At 49.1% G+C, this 14,337-nt stretch overlaps 1 protein-coding gene across 1 annotated transcript in view; it reads left to right on the top strand.

Moving 5' to 3' along the window:
• LOC112267279 (roundabout homolog 2-like) overlaps window positions 1-14,337 on the top strand; it is a 410,580-nt gene that overhangs the window by 9,052 nt on the left and 387,191 nt on the right. The window contains exon 2 of the mRNA XM_042296566.1: window positions 12,922-13,248. Coding sequence (XP_042152500.1) covers window positions 12,922-13,248 — 327 coding nt within the window. The remainder of the gene's footprint in view (window positions 1-12,921; window positions 13,249-14,337) is intronic.

Raw genomic sequence — 14,337 nt, 5'->3', positions numbered from 1 at the left:
CTTAATGGAAGAGGATTGGTTTGAGGACAAGATGCCAACAGAGAGAGGAGGAAGGGAGGAGAGGTAGGAACAGAGGGGGAGGAATGGAGATAGCATGTGTGTTGGGGCTTATCTTTGTTTTCATGTTGCAGATTTGGGTTTGGGGAAGCGCCTAATCAGTTGGTCTCCTGTTGCCTTAACCCTGCCCCGTGGCTGGCTGTCTCACAGCAACCCTGCCCTCTGGTTGGCTGTCTCACAGCAACCTGCCGATAGCAGTGAGTCAAGTCAAGTCAAGGCTGAAGCAGAGGCAAACACACAGAGAGAGAGAGAGAGAGGACAAACATTCAATGTAGAGCAAAGAGAAGCAAACCCACTATGACCTGGAAATAGCTACAGTACAGTAGTTTCACAACACAGGTACACTAGTAAGAGGACGTACATGACAGCTCAGCAGATTATACCACTGTTGCATTTAGTGCCATTAGATGCTTTGCAATGGTACTGTTGATTAGGGTTAAAGGCCATTGAAATGGCTTTTACCAGAGATGTCTTTTGAAGATGCCTGTTGGTGCCTGTTGAGAGTGTTTCTCTCCCCAGGCTTAAACAGGAGTTCAGGGCTGCTAATGAAAATGAGCTCTCCTGTCTGTGTGAGATGGGTGAAGACAGAGAGAGTGCACGGCACTCGAACACACATCCGTCACACGCCGCAGTCCCGCTACGGCAGTAATGCAGCCCAGAGTGGAAGCAGCCAGTGAATTAAGCCCCCATCCACCACCCCACCAGACCCATCTCCCTCTCCAGCCCCATGGATCACCCAGCCATGACTGCCTGCTCCCTGCCTGGCCTACTATACCTCATGGCTCTCTACACCCTGCTAGTCTCTGTTCCAACTAGCGCTGGGCTCCAGCTAGATAGTAGTGCATGGAGAAATTGCATACCTGTACACATAAACAAGCAAAGATGTATGCCTACAGGTCCGAGGGTGATATGCAAAAGTGTATGGCTATATTTCAGTCTATATAATTGGAAGACACCCAACAGCAGTTCTATTTTGTATAATTAATCATGCAAAGGGTAATTTAATGATTTAGAAACAGCAATCCAATGAATGCCAATTGTCTGTAGTGTTTTTATTAGCCTGTAGTGTCTCACTGTGTCTCTGGTGACCAAGCCAGGCAGGCAGGCAGGTGTCTGGCAGGCAGCCAGACAGGTGTCAGGCAGGCTATCAGGCAGCCAGGCAGGTGTCAGGCAGGTGTCAGACAGGTGTCAGCCAGGCAGGCAGGTGTCAGACAGGCAGTCAGGCAGACAGGTGTCAGGCAGGCAGCTAGGCAGGCAGGTGTCAGGCAGGCAGCCAGGGAGGCAGACAGCCAGGCAGGCAAGTCACCGGCAGGCAGCCAGGCAGGCAGGTGTCAGGCAGGCAGGTGTCAGGCAGGCAGCCAGGGAGGCAGACAGCCAGGCAGGCAGGTCACAGGCAGGCAGCCATCCAGGCAGGCAGGCAGGTGTCAGGCAGGTATGTAATGGGCGAGGCGAATGCGAGACTGTTTTTGTTGTGGCAGTGTAAGCTGCAGCGCAGGGCACAGTTCAAATGTCACAGTGATTCCTGCTGACCAACAGTTGATCGCAGCCCTGAACGTTGGAACTCTGGGATTCTGATGATAATGATGTTTGTGGAGAGCTGCTCAGAGACATTAGTCTTTTACAGGCCCTCAGTCAGTAATATACAGACACACAGTGGCTGAGTGGTGGCTGTGGTGTGTTGGTGACATTGCTGACGTTGGGAGCTGATTGCTATGACTATGTTTAAATGAGGTTTGGTCCAGGGGAGGTTCAAAGAGATCCCACTCCACTTACACCCTGCCTCCCTGGCCCTTAGCCCTTAGCCCAGTGTAAATGCCTCAGACATGATTTTCAATCAGAAATACTGTTAGAATGTTTTTCAGGTGATGGCCATAGCCACAAATTTTTTAAAAAGTCTACATTTTCTGTGAATTACTCTTTTTTAATTTTATTATTATTATTTTAAAAAATGTACATGGTTGGGGTCGGAATTATTTTCACATATCAACATGGGGTCGTGGGCCCAAAAAGTTAGGGAACCCCTGCCTTAGCACTTACCCAGGATGGATGAGGTGTCCCACAGAATAGTGCTTTAATAAATCTCATCCAAGCTCCATATATGCTCCAGATTACAAAACAATAAAAGTACCAGTGTACCAGCCTAAAGGCCATTTCATTAAGTTGCACTCTCCACCTTATACAGTAGTCTATCACGGAAGAGGCCTGTGGTCCATGGCTAAGGCAGGTTTCATTACCTGCGGCCTGACAGATTGCTGTGTTTGTTTAGTACAGGTCAGGTCCCCAGGCACACCTCCAATTATCAACTCATCTCTCAACACTGTGTATCACAGCCACCTGGATGTGGCTGTGGCTGCTTCTCCCATCCTCCCTCCGCTCCTCCCCTCCTCTCCTCCATCTCCTTCCCTCCTCCTTCACTCACCTCTTCTCCCCTCTGCTCAGCTCAGCTCATCCTTGCTCTGCTCAGTTCTGCTCTGCTCAGCCCTGCTCTGCTCAGCCCTGTTCTGCTCAGCTCTGCTCAGCTCAGCCCTGCTCTGCTCAGCCCTGTTCTGCTCAGCTCTGCTCAGCTCTGCTCAGCTCTGCTCTGCTCAGCTCTGCTCAGCCCTGTTCTGCTCAGCTCTGCTCTGCTCAGCAATGCAATACAGGTGGAGAGAGTAAAGAGATTACAATGCTTGAGGGAGAATCAATTGGTGCTATTCATTTCATTGCTCTCCCCTCGGTAGGTATGAGCTGTTTAGAAAAGCCCAGCACCTGAAAGTGAGGAATTGGCTAAACAATTGAGGCCACCTGCTCCTGCACACACACATACACACACCATTAACACAGCAAAGTAAACATTACTCACACACACACACAAGCACACACACACAAGCACACACACACACACACACACAGCAAAATCCCAGCCTATAGTCACCCATGACAATTGCAGATGTATTTTCTGGTACGATGCATGCAACACATTCATACAAAGTAAACCCAGATAGTATATGTTTTGAATATCAGTTTCAGAAAGGGTAGTACATGCGGTGCCTTCTGACAGTATTCACACCCCTTAACTTATCCCACATTTTGTTGTGTTACTGCCTCAATTTAACATGTATTATATATACAGTATATCTATAGATATAGATATATGTCTTTAAAAAAAAATAATCTTAGACACTTTCACAAATTTCTTAAAAAGAATAATACAGAAATATCTAATTTATATAAGTATTCACATCCCTGAGTCAAAACTTTGTAGAAGCATCGGCGAATACAGCTGTGAGTTGTTCTGGGTACGTCTCTAACAGCTTTCCACACCTGGATTGTGCAACATTTACCCACTATTCTTTTCAAAATTCTTCAATCCCTGTCAAATTGGTTGTTGATAATTGCTAGACAACCATTTTCAGGTCTTGCCATAGATTTAAGTCAAAACTGTAACTCGTCCTCTCAGGGCCATGCACAGTCTTCTTGATAAGCATCTCCAGTGTAGATTTGCCCTTGTGTTTTAAGGTATTGTGCTGCTGAAAGGTGAATGAATATCCCATGTCTGGTGGAAAGCAGACTGAACCAGGTTTTCCTTGAGGATTCTGCCTTTACTTAGCTCCAAGCCGTTTATTTTTATCCAGAAAAACTCACCAGTCCACAATGATTACAAGCATACCCATAACATGATGCAGCCACCACTATGCTTAAAAATATGGAAAGTGCTACTCAGTGATGTTTTGTATTGAAATTGTCACCAACATAACATTTTGTAATCAGGACATTTTTTTCAGTATTACTTTAGTGCCTCTTTGCAAGCAGGATGCATGTTTTGGAATATTTTTCTTCTTTATTTTCACTCTGTCAATTAGGTTAGTATTGTGGAGTAACTACAATGTTCTTGATCCTCAGTTTTCTCCTATCACAGACATGAAACTGTAACTGTTTTAAAGACACCATAGACCTCATGGTGAAATCCCTGAGCGGTTTCCTTCCTCCCCGGCAACTGAGGTAGGAAGGACGCTTTTCTCCCATCAACCAATGGGTGCCCTTCTTTGCGAGGCATTGGAAAACCTCGCTGGTCTTTGGGCTTGAGTCTGTATTTGAAATGCACTGCTCGACTGAGGGACGTTACAGATCATTTGAATGTGTGGGGTATAGAGATGAGGTAGTCATTCTCATGTTAAACCCTATTATTGCACACAGAGTGAGTCCATGTTATTATGTAACTTGTTAAGCACATTTTTACTCCTGAACTTATTCAGGCCAGAACAAAGGGGTTTGAATACTTATTGACTCAAGACATTTTAGCTTTTCATTTTTTATTACTTTGTATGAAAAAAAATCCCCAAACATAATTCCACATTGACAGTACGGGGTATCCCGTGTAGGCCAGTGACACAACATCTCAATCTAAGCCATTATAAATGTAGGCTATATCACAACAACATGTGGAAAAGGTCAAGGGGTGTGAATACTTCCTGACTGCACTGTAATGCAGCAGCACACGACACCATTGGAGAGTTTGAAGTGTGTACTGTACTGGTGAGTTTATGGCTTGCAGCGCAGAGCCCGACAGACAAATGACCAGGCACAGGGCCACTCTGCAGGAGGGGAGGGAGGGACCAGCCCTGGGAGGGGGGTAGTAGTGGGCTGTATGCTTGACTGGGCCTCACATTGGAAATCATTTCATCTGCATCACACAGTTCAGTGTCCCTGCCAACGCCCTGACAGCCCCACAGAGAACAGGGCCAGATTCCTCACACTAATCAGCTACAACAGGGAGGGAGGGAGGGAGGGAGAGAGAGAGAGAGAGAGAGAGAACACCACCCCCATCGACACACTCTCAGACAACCACGCACAGCCCAAATGTTCCCCTCTTTTCTTCCTCTCCTCTTTATTCCCTCGTTTCAAGTCAGCACTCTCAGCTCTGCTTTGACAGGCCGTCTCCTGGAGGAAGAGACAGCAACACACTGTTGATGGGAACTGAGGAAGAGATTAAGGAACAGGAAAGAAGAGAATGAGAGAAAGAGAGATGGATGATTTTGGAGAGAGTGGCAGAGAGAGGCAGAGAGTGGCAGAGAGAGGCAGAGAGTGGCAGAGAGTGGCAGAGAGAGGCAGAGAGTGGCAGAGAGAGGCAGAGAGAGGCAGAGAGTGGCAGAGAGTGGCAGAGAGAGGCAGAGAGTGGCAGAGAGTGGCAGAGAGTGGCAGAGAGAGGCAGAGAGTGGCAGAGAGTGGCAGAGAGAGGCAGAGAGAGGCAGAGACAGATAGAGAGAGAATAGCAGCTACATGAAATGCAGGGTATGTGAATCAGCCTGAATCAGCCTGGCCCATTGCTGTAGAATCTGATATTCTCTTTCCCTCAAGTATCTATTTATATACTGTAACTGCAGGGGAGGAAAATGATAAATACACAGAACAGACACAAAGTCAATAAGACATGGCTGCCCAATGCAGTCTGATCATTGTTACAGGCAGAGAGAGCATGTCTACTGCAGTGGAAGGTTTGGGTTTGGGGCAGCTCCTGGAATTACCCTGACAGTCAAGTGTGTGATTTCAGTGTATAGCACCTAACAGTGATGGGCTCAGGCAGAGTGCAGAGCACGAGTCTCTGCCTGCCTGCCTCTCTTCCTGCCTCTCTTCCTGCCTGCCTCTCTTCCTGCCTGCCTCTCTTCCTACCTGCCTCTCTTCCTGCCTGCCTGCCTCTCTTCCTGCCTTGCCTCTCTTCCTGCATACCTGCCTCTCTTCCTGCCTGCCTCTCTTCCTGCCTGTCTTCCTGCCTTCACTGCAGTTGATGGAACTGGAATCTGCTTTGCACCTGTGAGCTCACTGGCAGCCAGCCAGCTATCTCTCTCTCTGGAGAGGATGTGGTTGTATCCCTGTAGGATAGGTCAGATTCCAGTCTTCAGGGGTTGGTTAGTTAGAACCTGTAGGATAGGTCAGATTCCAGTCTTCAGGGGTTGGTTAGTTCGAACCTGTAGGATAGGTCAGATTCCAGAGGAGATAACAGGTTGATGTGTTAGAACCTGTAGGATAGGTCAGATTCCAGTCTTCAGGGGTTGGTTAGTTAGAACCTGTAGGATAGGTCAGATTCCAGAGGAGATAACAGGTTGATGTGTTAGAACCTGTAGGATAGGTCAGATTCCAGAGGAGATAACAGGTTGATGTGTTAGAACCTGTAGGATAGGTCAGATTCCAGAGGAGATAACAGGTTGATGTGTTAGAACCTATAGGATAGGTCAGATTCCAGAGGAGATAACAGGTTGATGTGTTAGAACCTGTAGGATAGGTCAGATTCCAGTCTTCAGGGGTTGGTTAGTTAGAACCTGTAGGATAGGTCAGATTCCAGAGGAGATAACAGGTTGATGTGTTAGAACCTGTAGGATAGGTCAGATTCCAGAGGAGATAACAGGTTGATGTGTTAGAACCTATAGGATAGGTCAGATTCCAGAGGAGATAACAGGTTGATGTGTTAGAACCTGTAGGATAGGTCAGATTCCAGAGGAGATAACAGGTTGATGTGTTAGAACCTGTAGGATAGGTCAGATTCCAGAGGAGATAACAGGTTGATGTGTTAGAACCTGTAGGATAGGTCAGATTCCAGAGGAGATAACAGGTTGATGTGTTAGAACCTGTAGGATAGGTCAGATTCCAGAGGAGATAACAGGTTGATGTGTTCTCTGAGATAAGTTGCTGTGTTATGTATGGGTGTCTCCTAGAGATGAGCTGTGTCTGGTAGGGCCAGCAAGGAAACAAAACAAGAATCAGATCGAACTTCTTTAGGAAACAGCCCTGTTTTCCGTGCTATAGATCAGATCGAACTTCTTTAGGAAACAGCCCTGTTTTCCGTGCTATAGATCAGATCGAACTTCTTTAGGAAACAGCCCTGTTTTCCGTGCTATAGCTCATATCATTTTACATACAGCAGGTTTTTAAAAGACCAAGGAGATTGGTCTGCTTCGTGTTTTCATTTTTGCCATGGAAAAACTTGGGAAGGTAACTCTGGTTAAACTACTGGTATCGTCACAGCTCTGGTGTCTGGGTGACTGTGTTAGGGCCAGTGTGGTGTGACGCCACTGACAGCGCCCCTAAAGAAGATGAATCTGGGTAGCAGAGGGGGCTGAGAGGGCCATGTGCGGGGTGACACGGCAGGCCAGCACGGAGGCGTGAGGCGACCAGTAACATCATCCTATCGCCACCCCCAGTTTCCCCCGACTACCTGCTCACATCCCCCTCTGATGACATGACAGATATGGCCCTGTCACCCTACACACCAGGGACAGGACACAGGCGGGACAGAGAGGGAGAAGGAGAGAGAATGAAGGTACAGGGAGAGGAGGGAGAGATATACAGAGTAGACAACCAAGATTAGACAATACATATTTAATAAATGTATGTATGTATGTATGTATGTATGTATGTATGTATGTATGTATGTATGTATGTATGTATGTATGTATGTATGTATGTATGTATGTATGTATGTATGTATGTATGTATGTGTATATATAAATGTATGTATATTTTTTTAATGTATACATTTTGCGTTCATTCACATTCAGCTAACATCTCATGCAGAATGGATGCATCATTCTAAATATGTGCACATCTTCAGTCCTAACCCCATAGCTGATGGAGTCTCGGCCAGGGTTTCTATCTGGTGGTTTATGGGGCTACAGTGACTGGAACACCGCAACGCTTGAGTCTGAGGTTGCCCTTGGATACCTGTGATCTGCACACTCTCCTGTCTGTTGGCAGAATAACTGATGTCTCTTTGGGGAGCCCTTCTTTCCTGCCCTGGAGGAGACAGTTGCGGGTATTGATTTGGTCGGTGAGCTGTGAATTCTCCTGGGAGCTAATAAAAATAATGACAACAAGATGATCAAAGGCCCAACCTTCTGGTCTACATATGAATACATGTGTGCTAAAGATAATAGATAGAGAGCTGCTTCTTGTGTGGTCACTGTGTGGGGAGATACGATGCTACTATTATAGCCTCCTCTATCCATGGCAGTGAGAGAGGAGAAGGAGTTCAAACACACATGCAGTTAAACAGGTGTTTATAGTCAGGCTTTGGCCAAACAGCGATAACATTCTGGCTCCAAAATGAGAATGTCAAAACTTCTCATAACAAATGTCAGTGTGTTAGAGGTTTTTATGTGTCAATGTGTTTTCTGGGATTTGTTTTAATGATTCGGTTTATGACTTCTTGGCAGTCAATTTATATTTTGCTAACACATCTATGGTGAAGAAAGGCCCTGCTACATCTGAGCCACAAGAAAAAGACACAGAGGTATTCAGACCACTACAACAGCATCTAAGGACTGTTCCCAATCTTCGTCAAGCCCCTTGAGTAAAAACAGAAAAGATAAGGCAGTGGGTGCAGTCATCCCTCATATCATCCCTCATATCATCCTCTCCCTCTCCTCTGTGCTTCTTTGTTTGCTCCCTGGTCTGTGCTTTAGTTGAGGATTGGATGCCTGGTTGCTCGGCCCAGCGCGCCACGGTGGTGGTGTTATTGCCTAGCAGGGAAAAGAAAGCCGTTTGATTGGAACATGTGCCCTGAGACTCTGTGAAGTGCACTCACCTCAGCTCAGAGAGCACTTCATTGCACAGCACCAATGATCACATTAAGAGGGCAACAGAAAGCATATTTACCATAAAGGTTGTGAGAAAGGAGAACCAATAGGAGGCGCAAATTGACTCGCTCTCCTGTGAGTCAGGAGGCTGGTGAGCTGTATGGCCTAGTGGCTGATGGGAAGATGCATTAGCCTTTCACTTCTTCTCTGGCTCTGGGTCCAGCTGTGGCTGGGGTATCACATAGGGAGGAGGGGAGCCAGGGGACAGTGATGCTAGGGGACATCACTGTGTGTGTGTGTGTGTGTGTTCACTGGGGTTACTCAGCTGTGTCAGATGGCATCATTTCACAGGTGTTAAATGTTTAGCAATTTTCCTATCAACCGTTTCATTTACATGTAGATGGACGGATTCATTGCGGTAGCATCAGTTTTACTGCTGAATGAATATATAGTAGCCTAACCATCCTCCTCTAGACAGGAAGGTCAGTCTGACAAGTCACGTTTGCCCCTCTCCCCTTCCATCTACACAGCTCTGGTTTGCCTGGCAGGAAAAAGAACAATTGTGGATGCATCTGCTGTGTAAATTTCCACAGGAAACAGGAGAGCAGATGGAGACTGAAGGTTTAAGTAATTAGAAGGCAGTAGATTGGAAAACAAATTGGATTAAAATAAATTAGACTGAATCGAGTCACGGCAGATTCGATGTGGAGTCTGGGCGTTGGTTTGGGCGTAGAGCTACTGTGGACCCAGCGGATTGTGGGGGGAGCAGATGCTCCAATGAGATCGGAATGAATGTGTCGTTGACACTCCATCTGGGGGAGAGGGTCCCCAAGTCCTTATCTCAACCCTCCATTTATCTATGTCATCATGTTAATTAGTACTGCATTCGTTAACTCACTTAGCACCACAATACTAACCTGAACCCGTAACCACCAACACTGTCAGAGACACTGGCTGCAAGGCTCGTCTGAATTTGTGCTTACCTTCCCGAATACTGCCAATGGAGGAAGAGGTGGGAAAAGCAAGCGAACAAGAGCCAGGGGAGAGTAGTTCCGTTATTGAATAGAAAAAGCAAATGGCTGGCATGGATTTTCTCATTTCAGAACCAATAGCAGATGTATAGTGAAGCAGCTACACAAATCCATGGAGATTAGATCAATGGAAGATGGACACCAGGAGCTGATTGTGCCTCCCTACCCCCACCCCTACAAGCCCCTGTCTGTGGCCCCACTTAGGCCCTGGCCACCAGCCCTGATCGCTAATCAATGTCAGGGAAATGGAGGGAATTAGCCCAAATTAGGTGGAGAGAGGAACAGACAACGGCCCTGTTCTGGGGTCAATACACCACTGTCTGATCTGCCTGACCCCTGCTAAGACGAACACACACAGGTGTTTGAAGTGTTTTATCGCTGAATGGCAGGTTTCTCTCTCAGTGTGTCTTTGTTAAAGTGGACCAGACTGGGGTAAAGTGTGTCCTTGTAGGTAACAGTGAACCAGGCTGGGGTAAAGTGTGTCCCTGTAGCAGAGGACAGGGCTGGGGTAAAGTGTGTCCCTGTAGCAGAGGACAGGGCTGGAGTATAGTGTGTCCCTGTAGCAGAGGACAGGGCTGGGGTACAGTATGTCCCTGTAGCAAAGGACAGGGCTGGGGTACAGTGTGTCCCTGTAGCAGAGGACAGGGCTGGGGTACAGTGTGTCCCTGTAGCAGAGGACAGGGCTGGGGTACAGTGTGTCCCTGTAGCAGAGAACAGGTCTGGGGTACAGTGTGTTCCTGTAGCAGAGGACAGGGCTGGGGTACAGTGTGTCCCTGTAGCAGAGGACAGGGCTGGGGTACAGTGTGTCCCTGTAGCAGAGGACAGGGCTGGGGTACAGTGTGTCCCTGTAGCAGAGGACAGGGCTGGGGTACAGTGTGTCCCTGTAGCAGAGGGCAGGGCTGGGGTACAGTGTGTCCCTGTAGCAGAGGACAGGGCTGGGGTACAGTGTGTTCCCCTACCCCCAGGGAATGAGGTGGGACAGGGAGTGGAACATGTGCCCACCCAGCTTAATAAAGAGCAAAATATCTACTGATGTGCTGTGACTAATGTATGTCTAACTACAGTTAGCACTGACACAGGTAGGCAGGCAGGCAGGCAGGCAGGCAGGCAGGCAGGCAGGCAGGCAGGCAGGCAGGCAGGCAGGCAGGCAGGCAGGCATGAAGGAAGGAAGGAAGGAAAGCACAATGGGCTGTGTGGACAGTACACTGCTCCTCTCTACAGTACCTCACCGACTCACACCTACACTACTGCCCCCAGGGAAGGGCATAGCCTTGTACCCACACACACCTGACACTGCAGTCTTACACTGCACACTGCCAAACACCATCCTTTCTGCTCCGTCAAGACTATTAACTGCAGTGTATTGCGTTATATTTTTCATTGACTGGGAGGTGGCTCGTAACAATACATCCTGCATTTATTGATCAACATTTTGCTGCCAGCAGGAATAGAGTTTTAGATGGGGGTGTTGGATAGGATTCGGAAGGCAGAGGACAATACAAAGTAAATATTTGGCAGAGTAAAGCCCTGTTCGTTGTGCTCCAGGACTGCATGTGTGACGGTTTGGTGGTGGATCAAACTCTTTTGTCTGGAGCTTTTGCAGGGCCTCAGTGATGCAAATGTGGCCTCTGGCGTCTTATCTGCAGGGTTTAGACTTGGTCACAGAGAGACACACATGGCACTGAGACTGGGCTGGGGGCAGCATTATCATAGTGGCCAGACTCACAGCCCTGGCCCAGTGTTAGACTCACAATAAAGGAAGAGGCCATGTTCTGAACCTCAGGGGAATAGCATTTTAACAGACCCAGCCCTGGCCCCCAGACCCAGCCCTGGCCCCCAGACCCATCCCTGGCCCCAGACCCAGCCCTAGCCCCCAGACCCAGACCCAGCCCTGGCCCCAGACCCAGCCCTAGCCCCCAGACCCAGACCCAGCCCTGGCCCCCAGACCCAGCCCTGGCCCCAGACCCAGCCCTGGCCCCAGACCCAGCCCTAGCCCCCAGACCCAGACCCAGCCCTGGCCCCCAGACCCAGCCCTGGCCCCAGACCCAGCCCTAGCCCCCCAGACCCAGACCCAGCCCAGCCCTGGCCCCCAGACCCAGTCCTGGCCCCAGACCCAGCCCTGGCCCCCAGACCCAGCCCTGGCCCCAGACCCAGCCCTAGCCCCCAGACCCAGACCCAGCCCTGGCCCCCCAGACCCAGACCTGGCCCCAGACCCAGACCCAGCCCTAGCCCCCAGACCCAGACCCAGCCCTGGCCCCCAGACCCAGCCCTGGCCCCATACCCAGCCCTGGACCCAGACCCAGCCCTGGCCCCCAGACCCAGCCCTGGCCCCCAGACCCAGCCCTGGCCCCCCAGACCCAGCCCTGGGCCCCCAGACCCAGCCCTGGCCCCCAGACCCAGCCCTGGCCCCAGACCCAGCCCTAGCCCCCAGACCCAGACCCAGCCCTGGCCCCCAGACCCAGTCCTGGCCCCATACCCAGCCCAGGCCACAGACCCAGCCCTGGCCCCCAGACCCAGCCCTGGCCCCAGACCCAGCCCTGGCCCCAGACCCAGACCCAGCCCTGGCCCCCAGACCCAGACCCAGCCTACGGAACAGTCACATTACACAGAGACAGACCTCTGACAGTGGGGGACAGATATACTTTTGTTTGTGGCTGTGTCCACAATGCCCCCTCTTCTCTCCCCTTTGTGAATGTGTGTTTTTATGTGTATGTGTGTGTGTATGTGTGTGTGTGTGTGTGTGTGTGTGTGTGTGTGTGTGTGTGTGTGTGTGTGTGTGTGTGTGTGTGTGTGTGTGTGTGTGTGTGTGTGTGTGTGTGTGTGTGTGTGTGTGTGTGTGTGTGTGTGTGTGTGTGTGTGTGTGTGTGTGTGTGTGTGTGTGTGTGTGTAGCTGGGGTTCAGATGTATGCTGTCTCCGCCGTACTCTGTTCACTCTTGGGTCCAATTACCCAATAGGCCTTAAATGTATGGTTGAGAGGAGAGTGTTGGACTGGTGGTTAGACTGGTGGTTGGACTGGTGGTCCTCCTATCACCTGATGAGGTGGAAAGACAGATCAAACAAGCAGAAAAACCTATAGCTATGGTAGTTGAATGGATGCTAATAGGATCATCTTCAATAGTCTCTTCCTGCCTCTAAGTGATGTTTATACTGTATGAGAGAGTTGAGAATGCTAGAATGAAGAAATCGAGTTTCATGAAAACAGTGAGCTGTTAAAAGCATATTATGTCTACTGTTCATGTTGTGGTGTTCCTCACCTCCTTTCTTTCTTCTCTTCTCTTCCCAGGATCCCGTCTGCGTCAGGAGGACTCCCAACCCCGGATCGCGGAGCACCCCTCTGACTTGATCGTGTCCAAAGGGGAGCCGGCCACCCTCAACTGCAAGGCAGAGGGGCGGCCCAGCCCCACGGTGGAGTGGTACAAGGACGGGGAGCGGGTGGAAACGGACAAAGACGACCCGCGGTCTCATCGCATGCTGCTGCCCAGCGGCTCCCTCTTCTTCCTACGTATCGTCCACGGACGACGCTCCAAACCGGATGAGGGCTCCTACGTCTGCGTCGCCCGCAACTACCTGGGAGAAGCCGTCAGTCGCAATGCGTCCTTGGAAGTAGCATGTGAGTCAACAATTAACTACATAACATTTAGTTATTTTTCTCATTTGTCCTCTTAGGTTGTTTATGTTGCTCTCCATGTTTTTATGGGTAGAATGATTTCCCTTACCAACCTTACTGATGGAAAAAGCAGACAGAGGTTGTTTGTCCCTTGCTCTCCAGAAGGAATGACAGGGTTTACGTTTAAAGCCTCAAGACAGACTGAGACATAAAACATTGTCTTGTTGTTGGGCATCGTGGTTTTCTGCCAACATTTAATAATGCTATTATTTCAGAAGAATACAATTTGTCTTTGTGAACTACAGGAAATTGCACTGTGTTTGTTCTGAAAATAAATTCAAGCCGGGGGGGGGGACGGACCTTTAATGAAACAAATAGACTGCTCGTGTTTATTTCATCTTCTTGTTTCTGAGTGTCTGAAAGAGCTGGAGAAATCCTCTATGCATTAAACCCAAGCTAAGAGTGGGTGAGGTCTACTTTTAAGAGAATGTTTGATCTGTGCCTTCATTGTTTTTGGCATATATTTTGAAGAGATGATTACACAGAATTGTGTTGTATTTTGAGTAGACATAATTGTGGGGATGTGATAGACGTTCTATCCCAGGGGAGGGATCATGGTGTTTGAGGTCTATGAGGTTAGTGAGGGATCTGGCAGCCATTTGAGTTGGACTTGTCCAACTGTCAGACTACAGGGAGCTGGATGATGCCAGGGCAGAGCTACCTCAGAGGGATAGTGGGTGGGAGGGTGGAGCAACAACCACAGATTAAATCTCCCGATGGACATTTGATATGGGCTGCCGGTGCTGTGCTGGAGGACACTGACTGGCAGGCTGCTGCTGACCCAAAGATCAGCTTACCTTTGAAGATGAGCACCCAACTGGATCTAAGTAGGGTTCCCATGGAGGGGCTCCTGTCTCACAGAGACTCTCAGGGTCCACACACCCTCTGGGCTCTGTGGAAGGTTCCAGGGCCCACGGTTCCTGAAGTTAAGTCTCTGGAATATTTATGTTTGTTCTGCACCATGCCTTTAGACACACAGAGACCTAAACTGTGTTTTAGGTCTTCATTTTGTGATTATAATTTGAACCCTTC

The sequence above is a fragment of the Oncorhynchus tshawytscha genome, linkage group LG14 (genome assembly GCF_018296145.1).
Source record: "Oncorhynchus tshawytscha isolate Ot180627B linkage group LG14, Otsh_v2.0, whole genome shotgun sequence".
NCBI lineage: Eukaryota > Metazoa > Chordata > Actinopteri > Salmoniformes > Salmonidae > Oncorhynchus > Oncorhynchus tshawytscha.
The sequence above is the reverse complement of the archived record's forward strand: the minus strand, read 5'-3'. Positions and strand labels throughout refer to the sequence as shown.